Below are 14,384 nucleotides of genomic sequence, written 5' to 3'. Positions count from 1 at the left end.
CTCTCTCTCTCACACACACACACACACAGAGAGAGAGAGAGAGAGAGAGAGAGAGAGAGAGAGAGATGAAAGAGTATAATTATTATAGAAACATCATATGATACCAATCATCATTGCCCTAAGATTTAGATATTTCATTCCCCCTATTTCAGTTTGTTCACTTAAAAGATGAGCACAATAATATTATTTTGGCTTTTTCTTTTGTATTGTTTTGATATGAGAAAAATTAAAAATGATAGGAGAGTCTTTTTTAAGTTTGTAGGCTTCGGTGTCTACAATATTCATAGAGTTTGAATTTAGATTGGGTATTTCTGTGTTCCCTGCAAAGTGTTTTCTGCTCTGACTTGGTTCAGTGGTTATTCTATTTCCTTGGAATTTACTCCCCAAGGCTTCTTGCTATGTAATAGCTTGGTACCCTTGACCTTGAGGTCTGAAAAACTATCCCTTTTGGACATACCTCTAAAAGAATGGGGAGAGAGAATCGAGCTGTCATGCCTTCTTTTTTGAAGGCAGCTGCTGCTTCATACCTGACACACAACTCACATGCTCTTGATGGGATTGGTCTTCCCAGACTTGAGTTGTGATGACTAAGTTCAGACAGATGCTCTGAGAGGCACAGAAATGTATCTTAGAACAGGCTGAGTAATTCTATGAGGAAAATTACTCTTCTGTGGTATCAATTTCCACAATTTCTGTGTGTTTGTGTGCCCAGATAACAAGCCCTGCATGAGGGTCAGGGGGAACAAACGAGGGGACAGTTCCTCCCCCTCCTGAAGAGCCTGTAGTAATAAACCTGCACCCTAATTGTGCCTCCCTCTCTCGTGGAAGGATTGCTGTGGGATCCCCACATGGGAGCTGCCTTTTGCGTAAGGGAGCAGCTTCCTCTGTGAAATGCTAACACTTTGGAAAGATAGGACTCAGAAGAAACGTGTAAACTTGAACTCAGACACTCTTTCCCCTGCAGTCTTTTCCCAAAGCACAACTGAGAATGTGCAGTTTGGATTCTCCTCCAGCAAGGCTCACCATCAGGGTGTGTTGCCTGGAGCTGTCTTGGAGGGGGTTTCCCATGACTACTCCTTTCAGTTTTTGCAGATGAAGGAACTGCCAGGCCTTGCTGTATAGTGTTTTTCCCAAGGGGAGTGTGACTCAGCTCCAGGCAGGATTTAGAGTACCAAGCTCTGACCCCCAGTGCTCTACAGCAGAGATCAGGCCCCCAAGGACCAGGAGCAGGTCATGGGTTAAATGAGCAGGGGGATAAAAAGGAGCTCAAAATTCCGAAGTCTGCACAGTCACAAAGCACCAAATTTATTTAAAAGCTTATTTCTTCAGATGGCTTGAGTAAAGAACCAAGCATTCTGCACGCTGTAGACACAAACAGGAAGATGGTTCTCTGGGACCATGGGAAACACTTGGGTACTCACTCTGAAACAGATACTCCCCAGGTTAAGGCTATGCCATCTTGAACAATTTAGATATCATGAGTGAGAACAGACAGGGAAAGGAGAATTCAGGCAGGAATAAATGGGGGGCCAGAAAAGTTCAGTGGGGGCCTAGGGGGTACATGTGGTCTAGCCCCTCTATTTTACATAATCTGAGACCTAGAAACTGGGTACCCATTAAAGGTCCTGAGGATAGCTGGAAAGGCCTGATTAGAGCTGAAATTACATTATGGCTGTCTTTCTATTTGTCATCCTAAATTTTTGCCACAGGCCAGTGAGATGGCTCAGCAGATAAGGCTTTTCTCATCAAGCCCCACAGCTTGAGAGTTTGATGCCTGGGTCCCACGTGGTAGGTAGAGAAAAGTCAACTCCTGAAAGCTACCCTCTGGTCTCCACACTTGAGCGTCTCTCTCTCTCTCTTTCTCTCTCTCTCTCTCTCTCTCTCTCTCTCTCTCTCTCTCTCTCTCTCTCTCTCACACACACACACACACACACACACAGAGAGAGAGAGACACACAGATAAAAGTAAAGAACTTGGCAAACTCTTAGGTGACTTGTGGCCAGAAGCCTGCACCATGTGCATTTCAAAGGCCAATGATCAGGCCCTGGTCTATCAGCCCATCTGAGGATAAATGCCCCTCCCACTGGTTTGATAGAGGAACTCCACAAGCTGGTAATCGAAAGCTCTGAGCACCGCACAGGTGACATTATAGGTTCTCAGTAAATGCTAACCTCGGCTATTGGCAGATCAGTACAGCTTCTACTCTGCCACAAGGGAAAGAACAAGTGTGAAGTGAGCATAGCAAGTAAGCTGAGCTGTTTCTTCTACTGAGACTGGATCCAGGTTGAACTGAACCTAGTCTTAAGGAGATGTGGCTAACTTCCTGAGGAAGCTGATTCCTGGCTTTCAGAAGAGGCAAGATCTCCAGTCCTGCTCCCAGACACTTCTTGCCTTTGAGTAGGTGCCTGATTTGCCTAAGGACCAGCGGACGTGGCCCACGTCAAGATTGGCACCAAATGTGTGGCCTTGTTTGAAGCCTAGCGTAGCTGAACCATAGTGTGAGAACTCAGTAGAGGGTGGGGCATGGGAAGTAAAGGCAGCATTAACCATGAGGCCGGTTCCACTGTACCACCCACTGAACCTGGGCATAACAAAAGACAGGAAGGAGCAAGCGACACAAGGCTCTACGTAAGCCTTGCACGCACACCATGGCACACAAACTTGTCCCAACTGTACAGTGTGTGGCACACAAACGTGTCCCAACTGTACAGTGTGTGGCACACAAACGCGTCCACACTGTACAGGTAGGGAAACAGCAATGCAGACAGGCTGGGAATCTGCACTGCTGTACACAGATGGGAGTAAAATGGACAGCCCTTGCCCGTTTCCCCACAGCTGTAATCCACACACAGCCCACTTCCCAACACAGGGTTTCTCACTCTGCTTTGCCTCCTTGCCCCACCCCTCTAACCTCAGGGAGACACACTAAGTCAGTGTTCTTCCGGTTGGAAACAAAACAACCACTAAACCGACAAGAACAGTACTCCAGGCGCTTCTTCTAGTCTTCATATCAGTGTTGACAACAGCGGCTGCCAGGATGCTGATCACGAAGTTCTTAACTCAGGTTTTGTTTGTCCTTCTCGATAGTCCCCAGGCCCCCTGAGAAGTAACCGAGCATCTTTGCCCTTGTTGTGCAGGTTGGGGAGCAACACCTTCAAAAGCATGCAGCGCAGGCACACCACCTTGAGGGAGAAGGGGCGGCGCCAGGCCATCCGGGGGCCCGCTTACATGTTCAACGAGAAGGGCACCAGCCTGACGCCTGAGGAGGAGCGCTTCCTGGACTCGGCTGAATATGGCAACATACCAGTGGTCAGGAAAATGCTGGAGGAGTCCAAGACCCTCAATTTTAACTGTGTGGACTACATGGGGCAGAATGCCCTGCAGCTGGCTGTGGGCAATGAGCACCTGGAGGTCACGGAACTGCTGCTGAAGAAGGAGAACTTGGCACGAGTGGGCGACGCGCTGCTGCTGGCCATCAGCAAGGGCTATGTGCGCATTGTGGAGGCCATCCTCAACCACCCAGCCTTCGCGCAGGGTCAGCGCCTGACGCTCAGCCCGCTGGAGCAGGAGCTGCGGGACGACGACTTCTACGCCTACGACGAGGATGGCACGCGCTTCTCCCACGACATCACACCCATCATCCTGGCGGCGCACTGCCAGGAGTACGAGATCGTGCACATCCTGCTGCTCAAGGGCGCGCGCATCGAGCGGCCCCACGACTACTTCTGCAAGTGCAACGAGTGCACAGAGAAGCAACGCAAGGACTCCTTCAGCCACTCGCGCTCGCGCATGAACGCCTACAAAGGGCTGGCCAGCGCCGCCTACCTGTCCCTGTCCAGCGAAGACCCTGTCCTCACTGCGCTGGAGCTAAGCAATGAGTTAGCCAGACTGGCCAACATTGAAACTGAATTCAAGGTAATCCTCCACGCGCCATCCCGCGGGCAGGTGGCCCGGGGGCCCTCCACATGTACCCAATAGCAAAATGGGTTGTATGTAAATGGGTTGTATGTAAGCCTATGGAAAGCGGGGTGAAAGATCTTGGGTTCTTGTCTTTGGGGTTGACAGTAGGGAAGGGTGGGTGCAGTCGTCAGTGTCAGTTTAGGCCTGGGGGAAAGTAGTCCAGAAGTGAGATGTTTTAAGCTACATAAGGCTAGTAAAGAGGCAGGTGGGGGGGGGGGCAACTATCCGTGAGTCAGCTCTGGCCCCAGAAGCTCTGAAAGGCCCTGTCACTCAGGGATCTAAAGTCATTTAGGACAACCCTGGGACCTGGAGTTAGCGCTACTGTTTCCCTGGTGGTTTTGACCATCAAATGCACTACTCTATCCCATCCAAGGCTGTGGGTCGTACAGTTGGCTTCAGAATGACCATGAAAAGAATTTCGGCTTTTCAAAGAATTTTGAGATACGGTCTTGCTATGTATACCAAGCCAGCCTCCTGATACTCCTGCCTCAGGCTCAGTAGGACTTGGCTTTCGAGTCCATAGTATGAACCCGGCAGGGTCAGTCTTTGTAAAATCCAGTGATGTGCTTGCTGCTGTTCTGTCAACTGCCTGTGGCAGAGGCACATGAGAGAGAAAATCAAACTCTTGTTAAATAAGGGTTGAGTTTGTCACTCCAGTGAATAAAGTCCAGGGTTGTCCCAGAATTCAGCCCCCATGAGCATACCTTGGCCTACTAGGCCAGCTCCAAAGTTAAGAGACTGGCCCCCAAAGGCTATTACTGAAGAGTGGAAGGAACTTTTGCTTTTCACTGCCAACTGACTGGTTTGCTCTAAAAGAGAAGATTGGGCCCAGGAATCTTTTGTAAGAATCTTTAGACATATGTTTACTAAGAAGAGCAAACATGTATAAAGTACTTTCTGCATGCCAACTACTCACCTGGCTCACCTATGCAATCTTATTTAACCTCAACAACCCTGTGTCAAGGGTACAGCACCCCTAACTCACATGATAGCACAGAGCTGAGAGCAACCAGACCCTGAAGCCGACGCTTACCCCTGCGGCTAACAGACAGCCCCCTGCTCCTCATTCTAGTGCTCGGCTTCACAGTTGCTCTTGCTTTACGGAAATGAAGGGGGTGTGGCCAGGAGAGTGGAGCCTAGACTCGGTAGATTCCATTTTGTCCCTTGCTAAGAGAATACTATGAGGTGGATGCCATGGAAATACAAGGAGGTATCACACAGAACTGCCAATCAAGCTGAGAAGAGCTGTCACCTACAAGTGAATAATTCATTGTCCAAACAAGATGTCAGTGTAACAAGTGTCCCTGCATGGGGTACAACTAAGTGGTCAAGGCTGAGTCCCGCCTCAGGCAAGGGGGCCTTTGGCCAAGCTGCTCCGGCAGTTCTCAAAGGAGGAGCTACACACACAGACCCCAGACAGCTGAGGGTGAGATCTACAACAGCCCAAAGTCGGGGGCGGGGGGGGGGGGGGGGGCGGGGGGGGGACAAAGAAGAGGTTTCCTATGACTGCAACACAGCTTCCTGGGGGCGGGGTCGAAAAGAGTGTAGGGATGGATGTGGGGGGGAGGTCGGAGCCCACAGGACCCTGCTCATCAGTCTGAGCACTTTGAATGTTATCCTGTAGGAAATAAAGATCCACTAAAAAACTTAGTGGACTGGGTACTACTTAATCCCTTAGTGGTTACAGGACTACAAAGATGACAGATAGAGATTTGGAAATTTGACAGGAAAGGAAGATGAATTAAAGGGTGAAAACTGGAACCAGAGACAGAGGCAATTCGGTTATGCAACATGAGACCAAAGATGCCTGTCCATTGGAGAAGCTTGTCCCACAAACCAGGGATAGCTGAGCTCTTCTAACAGGGAGGTGCAAGGCCACACATAGGCTGTGCAAAACAAGTCCTATAGTTCTGCATATTTTATTTCAGATTCTCCAACTCAGCCCTGCCCACTGAACTGGAGCTACTTCCCAGATCCCTGTACTGCTCTTGGCCTCATTTGGACAGAGGTGCAGGGCAACCCAAAGAACCTACTCAGAAACGGCTGTAACTTCTTCCGGTGTCTGTCCAGTAACCTCAGGCTCCTGAGGCCAAGGACAGCCCAGCAAATGCTGGGGGAGCTTTGTTTGGTGCCCAGTATTCAAGTGGATTGTGGAGGCTGTGTGGCAGAAATGGCTAAGCCAATTAACTCAGATATTAATTCTAGCCAAAGGTGGAAAAGCAGGCAAAAAAAAAATGTTATTGGATCAGATTATCTGGATAATTGCATGGTTCTCTACTTACCTCCCACCTGAGAGTATGCCAGCCTAAATAGAGCAATGCCAGACTAACATTTGGAAAACATCTGAGGCATTTGTTTCTATTAGTGAAATCGGAAGTCTGTCATATGCATAATGTCTAAATCTGGAAGATTTCTGAAAGCATCTTTTGAAAGCAAATATTGTATCTGATTTCAAAAGTAAATAATGAAAATTGTGGACAATTAAGAAAGCTACAAACAGTGAGAAACACATTCTACAGTGCACAGGTTCACTCAAGAGTTAAGAACTAGCTGAAGGACATTTACTGGCTATTAACACCTTCCTAGTTAGCTCTGTGAAATAACACATTTCAGAATTAGGATAATTATAATTATGACCCATTATAAATTAACCTAACTGCTCCTTTAGAACTTACTACCCATTCAACGATCTCTGCACGTGCATTCCCAGTAGTAAAAATCTCAGAGGGCAGCTTCGCAGGAAGTCAGATTGCAACAAAAGAATCAAGAACTCATGGGCATGCTCTGCAAAGCACTCAGTGAGTCTGCCCTGCTTTCAAGGGGTGACTCATTGCTGGTTAGGTGGCCACATTATGAATATGACCAGATGTCATCCAATACATAGAGATACCAGAGGAACACTGGAAATATGTCATATGTCACCCTTCATGCCCTTTAAAACATTCTAGAGTGGCTTCTCCTGGGCAGTAAACATGGTACATAATAAGTCCAAATTCAGTTGCCTTGGCTGTTGTTTTTGGAGTCATTGTAATGTATTAACAGAATCAAGCATAGTCATTAGTAAGAAGTATAACCGGAGGTGGTTAGATGCCACAAGCTGTTATTTTGGTAAGGAGCTTACATAGCCGCTCAAGGATTGTCTTAAGTCTAATTGTCTTGGATCTAGAACAAAATGGAGATTTGACATGGTCACTAGAACCTCCCTAGTGCCTCTGTGGTACCTGGTGAGTGAGTAGGCGCTCTGGAAATGCTTGATGGAGAGAATGGGAATTCCCCAGAGGGAAAGCATCCTAGCTACTGAGAAGTATGATTGCTTTGTATGCGGTTTAACCTTCTTGTAGATGGGCATCTATTTAATGCAGGCATTTGATACAGATTGTGAATTTGGGTAGTTCTAAGGAAGGCCACTGGCTTGGTGGGTGTTCTAGTTGCTGTGATATGCACTATGACCACCAAAAGCAATATGGGGAGAACAGGGCTGTGTCAGCTTTACTGACAGTCCATCCTCACTGAGTCACAGCCCAACATCGAGGAAAGCCAACGTGGGAACTCCAGACAGAAACCGGGTCAGTAACTGAAGCAGAGACCATAGGAAAACCTTGTTTCCGTCTTGCTCTCTCTGGCTTTCTTAGCTACCTTTGTTATACAGCCCAGGATCAATGATGTCACTCACAGTGGGCTGGGCCCTCCCACATCAATCATTAATCAAGAAAATGTCCTACAGACATTCCCACATGCCAATCTGACAGACACAATTCTTCAGGGGAGGGTGCCTCTTCTCAGTGACTTTAATTTGTGTCAAGTTGATAAAAACTAACCAGCTGGCACAGTGGCGGAAGGAAGCCTATATACCAAATAACTGGGGATTGACTATGTGCTATACTGTGTGGTGTGTGTGTGTGTGTGTGTGTGTGTGTGTGTGTGTGCGTGTGTGTGTTCCTGGATTTCCTTAGAGTGGGTCTTGGAGATGGCGTTGCCTGAAGGAGTGGGGAGGGGTGAGGAGAGACTACTACTGAGTGACATCAAAGCTCTGTAAGGAAGGAGAGAGTGTGGGATGCCAGAACCCTCTTGCTCCTCCCCATTTTGCTGCCATGTTCCCAAGTCAGAGGAGGAAGACAGTGTGTCACTGTGCCCGTCACTTAGCCTTTGATGATCCTGAAGAAGGGCAAAGGTGCCCGCTGAGGAGGCTTTCCTGTTGGTACAGTGCCAGCTGCGAGGCGTCATGTGCTTCAGCCTAGAGCTCGGCGGGAAAGAGTAGGAGGCAAGATGATCAAACTGTAGCCTCATCTCATTACAGTGTTAATGACCTTCCTGTGTATCAATGGATTCCTAAAACAGATGATGAATTATGTATCGATATTTGTGCTGTCATTTTAAGATACATTAAAAAAAACTCTCTGGGCCTAAAATACCTCAAATTAAAAATGCAAATAATGATAAATCACACCGATTTACCACCTGCTGGGAGTCAGGCAAGCCCACTGTGGAAGGTTGAGATCCTGAGACGGTAGTCTGCAATCTACCGGAAAACTTCTCAGAGGGACAAGGAAGGGGGGGAGCATGAATGTGTCTGTCTCCTGGCACTGAGAGGCCCAGGACATCTGAGCTGTGGCCAACTGGAGCCTAGGAGCCAGGAAGCTGAGTTGGGCCAGAGGCAGTGAGAAAAGCTGAGCAAGCCTCAGTGTTTGAATCAATTTCTCACAGGCTTTGGGTTTTTTAAATTGTATAAGCCAACACCCTAGGAAAACACATTTCCTTGAAGCTGGCTGGTAGTGTAAACAGATGTCTGCTTAATATGCAAGGAACAGCTTGAAGATTGGTTCGCTTTCCATTGGGAAAATATTTTTTTTAAGCTGTGAAGGCTGCAGGTGTTAAAAGGAAGGTGTTTCTGTGGGTGGGGTATGTGTGGAGGAGAATCTGGCAGAAAAGTCCGCAAAGCGCTTGCTTTTATATCATCCCGATACCCTGGGGATCTGAGGTGCCACACTGGCCCTGTGTGAGAACATCTGACGATGCACAGCCTGAGCAGAGGAGAGCAAGATCTCAGGTGTCTGTCCACCAATGTGCTGACGACCCCACCCCTCACCAGAAACAGGCAGATGCTGTCCCACACAGCGCAAGTGGAGTCCTAGCATGTGCGGGGAAGGTGCGGTCTGAATGTGCTTGTCTGCTGGCAGTCTACTCCAGGGCAGTGCTCACGGACCCCGTACTTGAGAGCAAGATCTGGGGAGTGGCTTAGCGGTGGGTGGTGGGCGGGGGGAATAAGAAAAAGATTACTAACTGCCTTAGGCCATGCTCTTTGTACATTTTACTATCTGAGTGTCTGGAGGAGCAGTTCAGCCGAGCATGCACTAATGAGGTGGTGTCTCAGGAAATCAGCTACTCAGTGTGCCTTTTAACGACAGTTGTTCACTCACTGGATGATCACCAGCGGTTCTTCTAGGTTTGTGCTGTCGAGAATGATTGTAAGGGAGAGTGTGAAAGCTGGGTGACAGGTATCTGAGTAGGACAAAGGAGGCCACTACACTCAGGAGGGTGTGGGAAGGTCACAGCTCCAGTGAGCACCCAGAACAGCCATGCTTTCCTTCTTCAGTGCAGAGGAAGATCCAAGAACCGGGTCCTGACGCCAGACTGGCCCACGCGCCGTCTCCCACTAACCATGGGATCTCCAGCACCATCTGAAAGTTTATTTCCTTATCTGCAAATGGAGGGTGGGAAGGACTGGACACTGGTAACTGGCCTGGTGGATGCTCTCTTCCCCACCAAAGCAATTAGTCCCTCTTACTCTGAGATGTCCACCTCATGATCACCAATCTGCAACAACTTCAGATACCTCATCCCACCTAATGTCCAGAAAATCCTCACACCCATTAGCTGCTCACCAAACACCACCTCAACGACAAGGAACAAGCTGAGAGACCTTACCCCGCAGGAGCTCTCAGTGTGGCTGGGGTTAAATGGGTTCAGGAATATAAGAACAGAAAGCCGACTGACGGAGGTTCCCTTTGGTCTCCTATGGCTCAGCACCACCACTTTTCCTTACAGTGAACACCACTTACATTTCAGCACCCTCTCCTTTTGGGAGGGTCTTCCCGATTTTAGCTAAGCTTCCCACCCCCTTAGCAGATCTTTGCAGAACAAGAAAAACCCTAGGCTATACATGTGAGCTTCATGACTAGAAATGAGCCAAAGGAGTGTTTCCAATTGGAAAAGTGCAGACCACTGAAATCGGATAAATAAGTGTGCTGCTAAAATATTACTGTGAAAGGAAATTACGTGGTCTGGAAAAAGACAGCAAGGATGAGGGAGGGAGAAGTGGGCAGGCAGCACCCAATCCAAGCACACAGATTATTATTTGAAAAATATCTCCATAAAGATTATTCATCACACACACACACACACACACACACACACACACACACACACACACACACACACAATCATTTGCTACAGAAGCACAACTGTCTGAAATAGCAGGGATCTAAAGAAAATGATGATGGTTCTTCAAGGAAATTAGCCAGTGAGAAGTACCACAAATGAAACCAAACGGCTCCACAAGGAGTTGTCTCTGAAAAGCAAAGGTCACAATGCCATGCAAACTGATTATGTTATCCGCACAGACTGTCAGCATGGAGGCTCCTGTTTTATTAGCAGCTGATCATTAGTGTTTTGTGAGCAATCAGTCCACATTTACATTAAATACAAAAAGTACTTGCTGGGTGGGAAAGAGACAGGATCTAGAGACTCATGGATGACCTGTAGTAACTCTTTAAAAACTCGGCGTCTGACCCTGAATCTGATGCACAGACTGTAGGCCGTGGGCAGAGATAAAGTAATGGTATTGTCTGGGGGAAAGATGTGCATTCTTTCCAGAGTCACAAAAATAAGCATGGCATTCCAAACCATAAAGTGAGGTTTTGTTAGTTGACTTGGTGGGGCAGCCGACTCTGTATTGGGAGACGGTGCATGCTTAAAGATTTCTTCCAGAGGGTGATGCTTAACTAAAACCCAAGGCGTGGAAGAGAGTAATGGGACATTAGCAGAGGAAAAGGGTTCCCAGCCCAAGAAAGGCGCATGAGCTAGCCCACTACAGAGCAGAATAAAGAGGCTCATTCCAAGAATGTGAGCATCTTGGAATGGATCTGCTGTAAGAGTTAAGGGAGATGAGACAGCTGACAGGGGTGCTGATGAGAACCACTAGGACCATGGTCAGAGCGGGGCCTGCATGTCAGATGGACCGTGAACTACTGGACAGACACCAGTGGGTGAACGATTGGCTTGTATCTGTAGTTCAACAGAATCCAATCCTCTTGGTGTAGAAGATGGGTAGGGAGGAATTAGGAGACTGCTACTGACAGACACACTGCTCCTGGAAAGGGGTGAAGGGCACACGAGTAAAGTGTGACCAGCACACTTCCATGAGCAGGTCAGTCACCACAGATGGAGGAGCCACACAACAGAGGGCGTGGCTGCCTCCTGACAGCTTTATGTCATGAGTTTCCCAGGGCCATGATTCAGTCCCTGCGATCTCTCATTGCTGGAAGAGGCATAGGAAGGGGAGGCAGAGTGGAGTTGGCTCCTTGGCTTCTCCTCAAAGACAGAAACCCCTTAGAGCAGGGAGCAGGCTGGCCTGGAGGGGAAGAGCTGTGACTCACAGTCCGCCACTCTGCTGTAAAGCACTGGATGCATGGGCCTATGACAGAGTGGATTCAGGAGTAATGGCACCACAACAGGGTCCACTGCATCTCAGTCTTCCCTCTGCATCTCTCCAACTCTAAGGACACTTTGTCCCTCTCTTCGTTTCCTGGAGCAAGTAAATGTTTTGTTGAAGAAAAGTTTGAACCGTATCTCTGATTTGTGTTAACCTGCAGCTTGTACGAGCACAAATAAAGGGTAGAGTAGACTACTGTGGCCATGAGGACCAGCCTCCCGCAGCACAGGGCTCCAAGGGGATCCATGGAGTTGGTGAACTAAGACTTTTTATCCAAGGGAGAAAGGGAAAAGACACCCACACTCTTGGTGGTTTCCTCTGACTTCTCTCTTTATTCTTCTGTATTCTTATTTTTCCTCTACATCTTCCTGGTGTTTTCTTTCTCTCGTTCTTGATGTTTTCCTTCTAACTCACTTTATTTTTCCCCTTCCAGCTTATAGACCCCAGAAAAATCTTTCAACTAATATAAAAATTATAATGTGGTTACATTCTATTTTTCAAGTGAATGATTGCAATGAATACAATGAATACCACGCTTCCCTTACATGATTAAACATTTTACATCTTACAGGTGAAAAACAGGTTGTCCCAAGAACCCACATACATTCATGTCTAAGCAACTTGTTATAGATTAACAGAGAGTGAGCAAGTAAGGTGTTTTTCTCAGCCAGTTCTTTTACTGGCAGGCTGCATTTTGCCCTTATCAAAAAAGGATCAGTCACTTTATTATTTATATCAAAAGCTAATTTTATAAGAATCTTAGAAGAATCACAAATATAAACTTTTATATACGAAAAAGAACCAGTCAGCTCTATTTTAAATCCTCAGGGTGCATACCCCTCATTAACAGTTTTTATATCAGGAAGCTGAGGGCAGAAATGGGCACAAGGAATTAGTCATCATCCCATCCCAGCAAGAAAGGCTCGTCTGCTAATGATAACTGAGCTGCTTTGTTTTGTTCCCTGACCCTAAGGAGCCCCTCACTCAGCTGTGTGCCTTTCCAAAACTTTGGATTGTCTTCTTGGGTTTTTCACCTCAAAGCTATTTGACAAAATCATCTTAGTCTAACCTTAAGTTGTTTTCAAAGCTTTGTTACAGCTATGATGCACTCCTAAACCTGTGAACACATCTCCCAACATTAAGATTAAAAGAATTTAAGCTAGCTGGGCTTCTGGGACTCAATTGTTCTTCTTAATCATTAACACAAGCCACGTTCTACACAGCTCCTCAGTGGAAGCTCGTGTGTTCTAGCCGTGTGACACTTCCTTGTTCATTTTTTATCCTCTGCAGTCTCTGCTTTATCAGAAGCAGGGGCAACATTTTATCCTACCTTTACTTATGCTAATTTTTCACTAAACTTACCTCTATCATAATCTCTTACTATACTTATTAAACCCCTCCATCATCAAAATCCTATTTAAACTAACACTGCTAGTATATAAAATCATCACTTCAGTTAGACAGAACTGCTTAGGAGGAAATGATCTACATAGTAACCCACAGGTCAGAACACCCAGTAGAACAGGATATTTTCAAGAGATCATCATACTGCATGATCATCACACCTCGTGGTCATCACACTGCATTAAGGGCAGCTTGGATCTTCATCACCCATTCACACCATGCCAGATGCCAGAGAAAGTTGGCAGTGACAGACATGCCAGGACACAACAGTAGCAAGAAACACTCTGGAGCCAAGGCTCTTGGGGCCTTGCCTACCCAAGATTTGTCATCAGTGTTTTGTTTCTTGGTGGGCTAAACTCCTGAAGTCAATTGCCATCTGCTGCTCCTCTGACATAGCCACTGGCAGTAGACACCCCTTCCCCCCTTCCTTGGGTGGGTGCAGAGGGTTTGAGAATTGCAAGTCAGCAGGAGACTAAGTGGGGCCTTTCAGGGCACCCAGCACCCTCCCTGGACAATTGGTTGAGCCTGAGTCGTCCATTGCTGCTCTAGCCTTGTTCCCAAAACTCTTTGGCTTAGAGAAGTTTATTACACCCACTACTGAGGCTAGCAGCCCAAAATCACAGTGTGAGCACAGGCTTGCTCTCTCTGAAGGAATAAGGAGAATCCTTCTTGTCACTTGCTTCTGGTAGCTGCTACCCATTCTTAGCTTGTCAATGCATCACTCCAATTCCTGGCCCTGTCAGCATGGGGAAAGAAAGTTCCTGTGTTTGTGTGTCTCATTTCTTCTTAGAAGTATACCAATAATCTCGGATTGAGGGCTCAGCCTTCTATAGTAGAGCTTCATTATAATTAGGTCTACCTGCAAATGACCTCATTATAAAATAAGGTCACATGTTCATGGTGCAGGAAGGACTTGATTTGGGGGAATGTAAAATTCAACTTCATACACTAGGGGAAAGACAGAGTTAATAGGAACTAGAAGAGGCCAAGCCCTGGAATTCAGGCTGAGCATCAGAGGAGGGCAGAGAGAGGCAGGTGTCAGCACCCCTGAGAACCCAGAGCCAGTTCCAAATTAGGATGTCAGTCTGAAGAAAACAGAGGGCTTCTCTCTGATGCTTTCTGCCAACCAAGGTCAAATTATGAGAATTCCATAAAAGCATGTGTGTATGCATGTGTCTCTGTGTGTATGTGCATTGTGCATGTGTTTACATGTGTGTATATGTATATGTGTATACATGTGTGTATGCATATGTCTGTGTGTTCATTTGTGCCTGTGTGTGTGTGTGTGGTGTGGTGTTTAGGGAAGAAG

At 47.1% G+C, this 14,384-nt stretch overlaps 1 protein-coding gene across 1 annotated transcript in view; it reads left to right on the top strand.

Annotated features, from left to right (window-relative positions):
• The window catches only part of Trpc7 (transient receptor potential cation channel subfamily C member 7), a 156,662-nt gene that overhangs the window by 25,083 nt on the left and 117,195 nt on the right, over positions 1-14,384 (top strand). The window contains exon 5 of the mRNA XM_027409603.2: positions 3,138-3,915. Coding sequence (XP_027265404.1) covers positions 3,138-3,915 — 778 coding nt within the window. The remainder of the gene's footprint in view (positions 1-3,137; positions 3,916-14,384) is intronic.

This window comes from Cricetulus griseus, chromosome 3 (genome assembly GCF_003668045.3).
Source record: "Cricetulus griseus strain 17A/GY chromosome 3, alternate assembly CriGri-PICRH-1.0, whole genome shotgun sequence".
In the NCBI taxonomy this organism is placed as follows: Eukaryota; Metazoa; Chordata; class Mammalia; order Rodentia; family Cricetidae; genus Cricetulus; species Cricetulus griseus.
The sequence above is the reverse complement of the archived record's forward strand: the minus strand, read 5'-3'. Positions and strand labels throughout refer to the sequence as shown.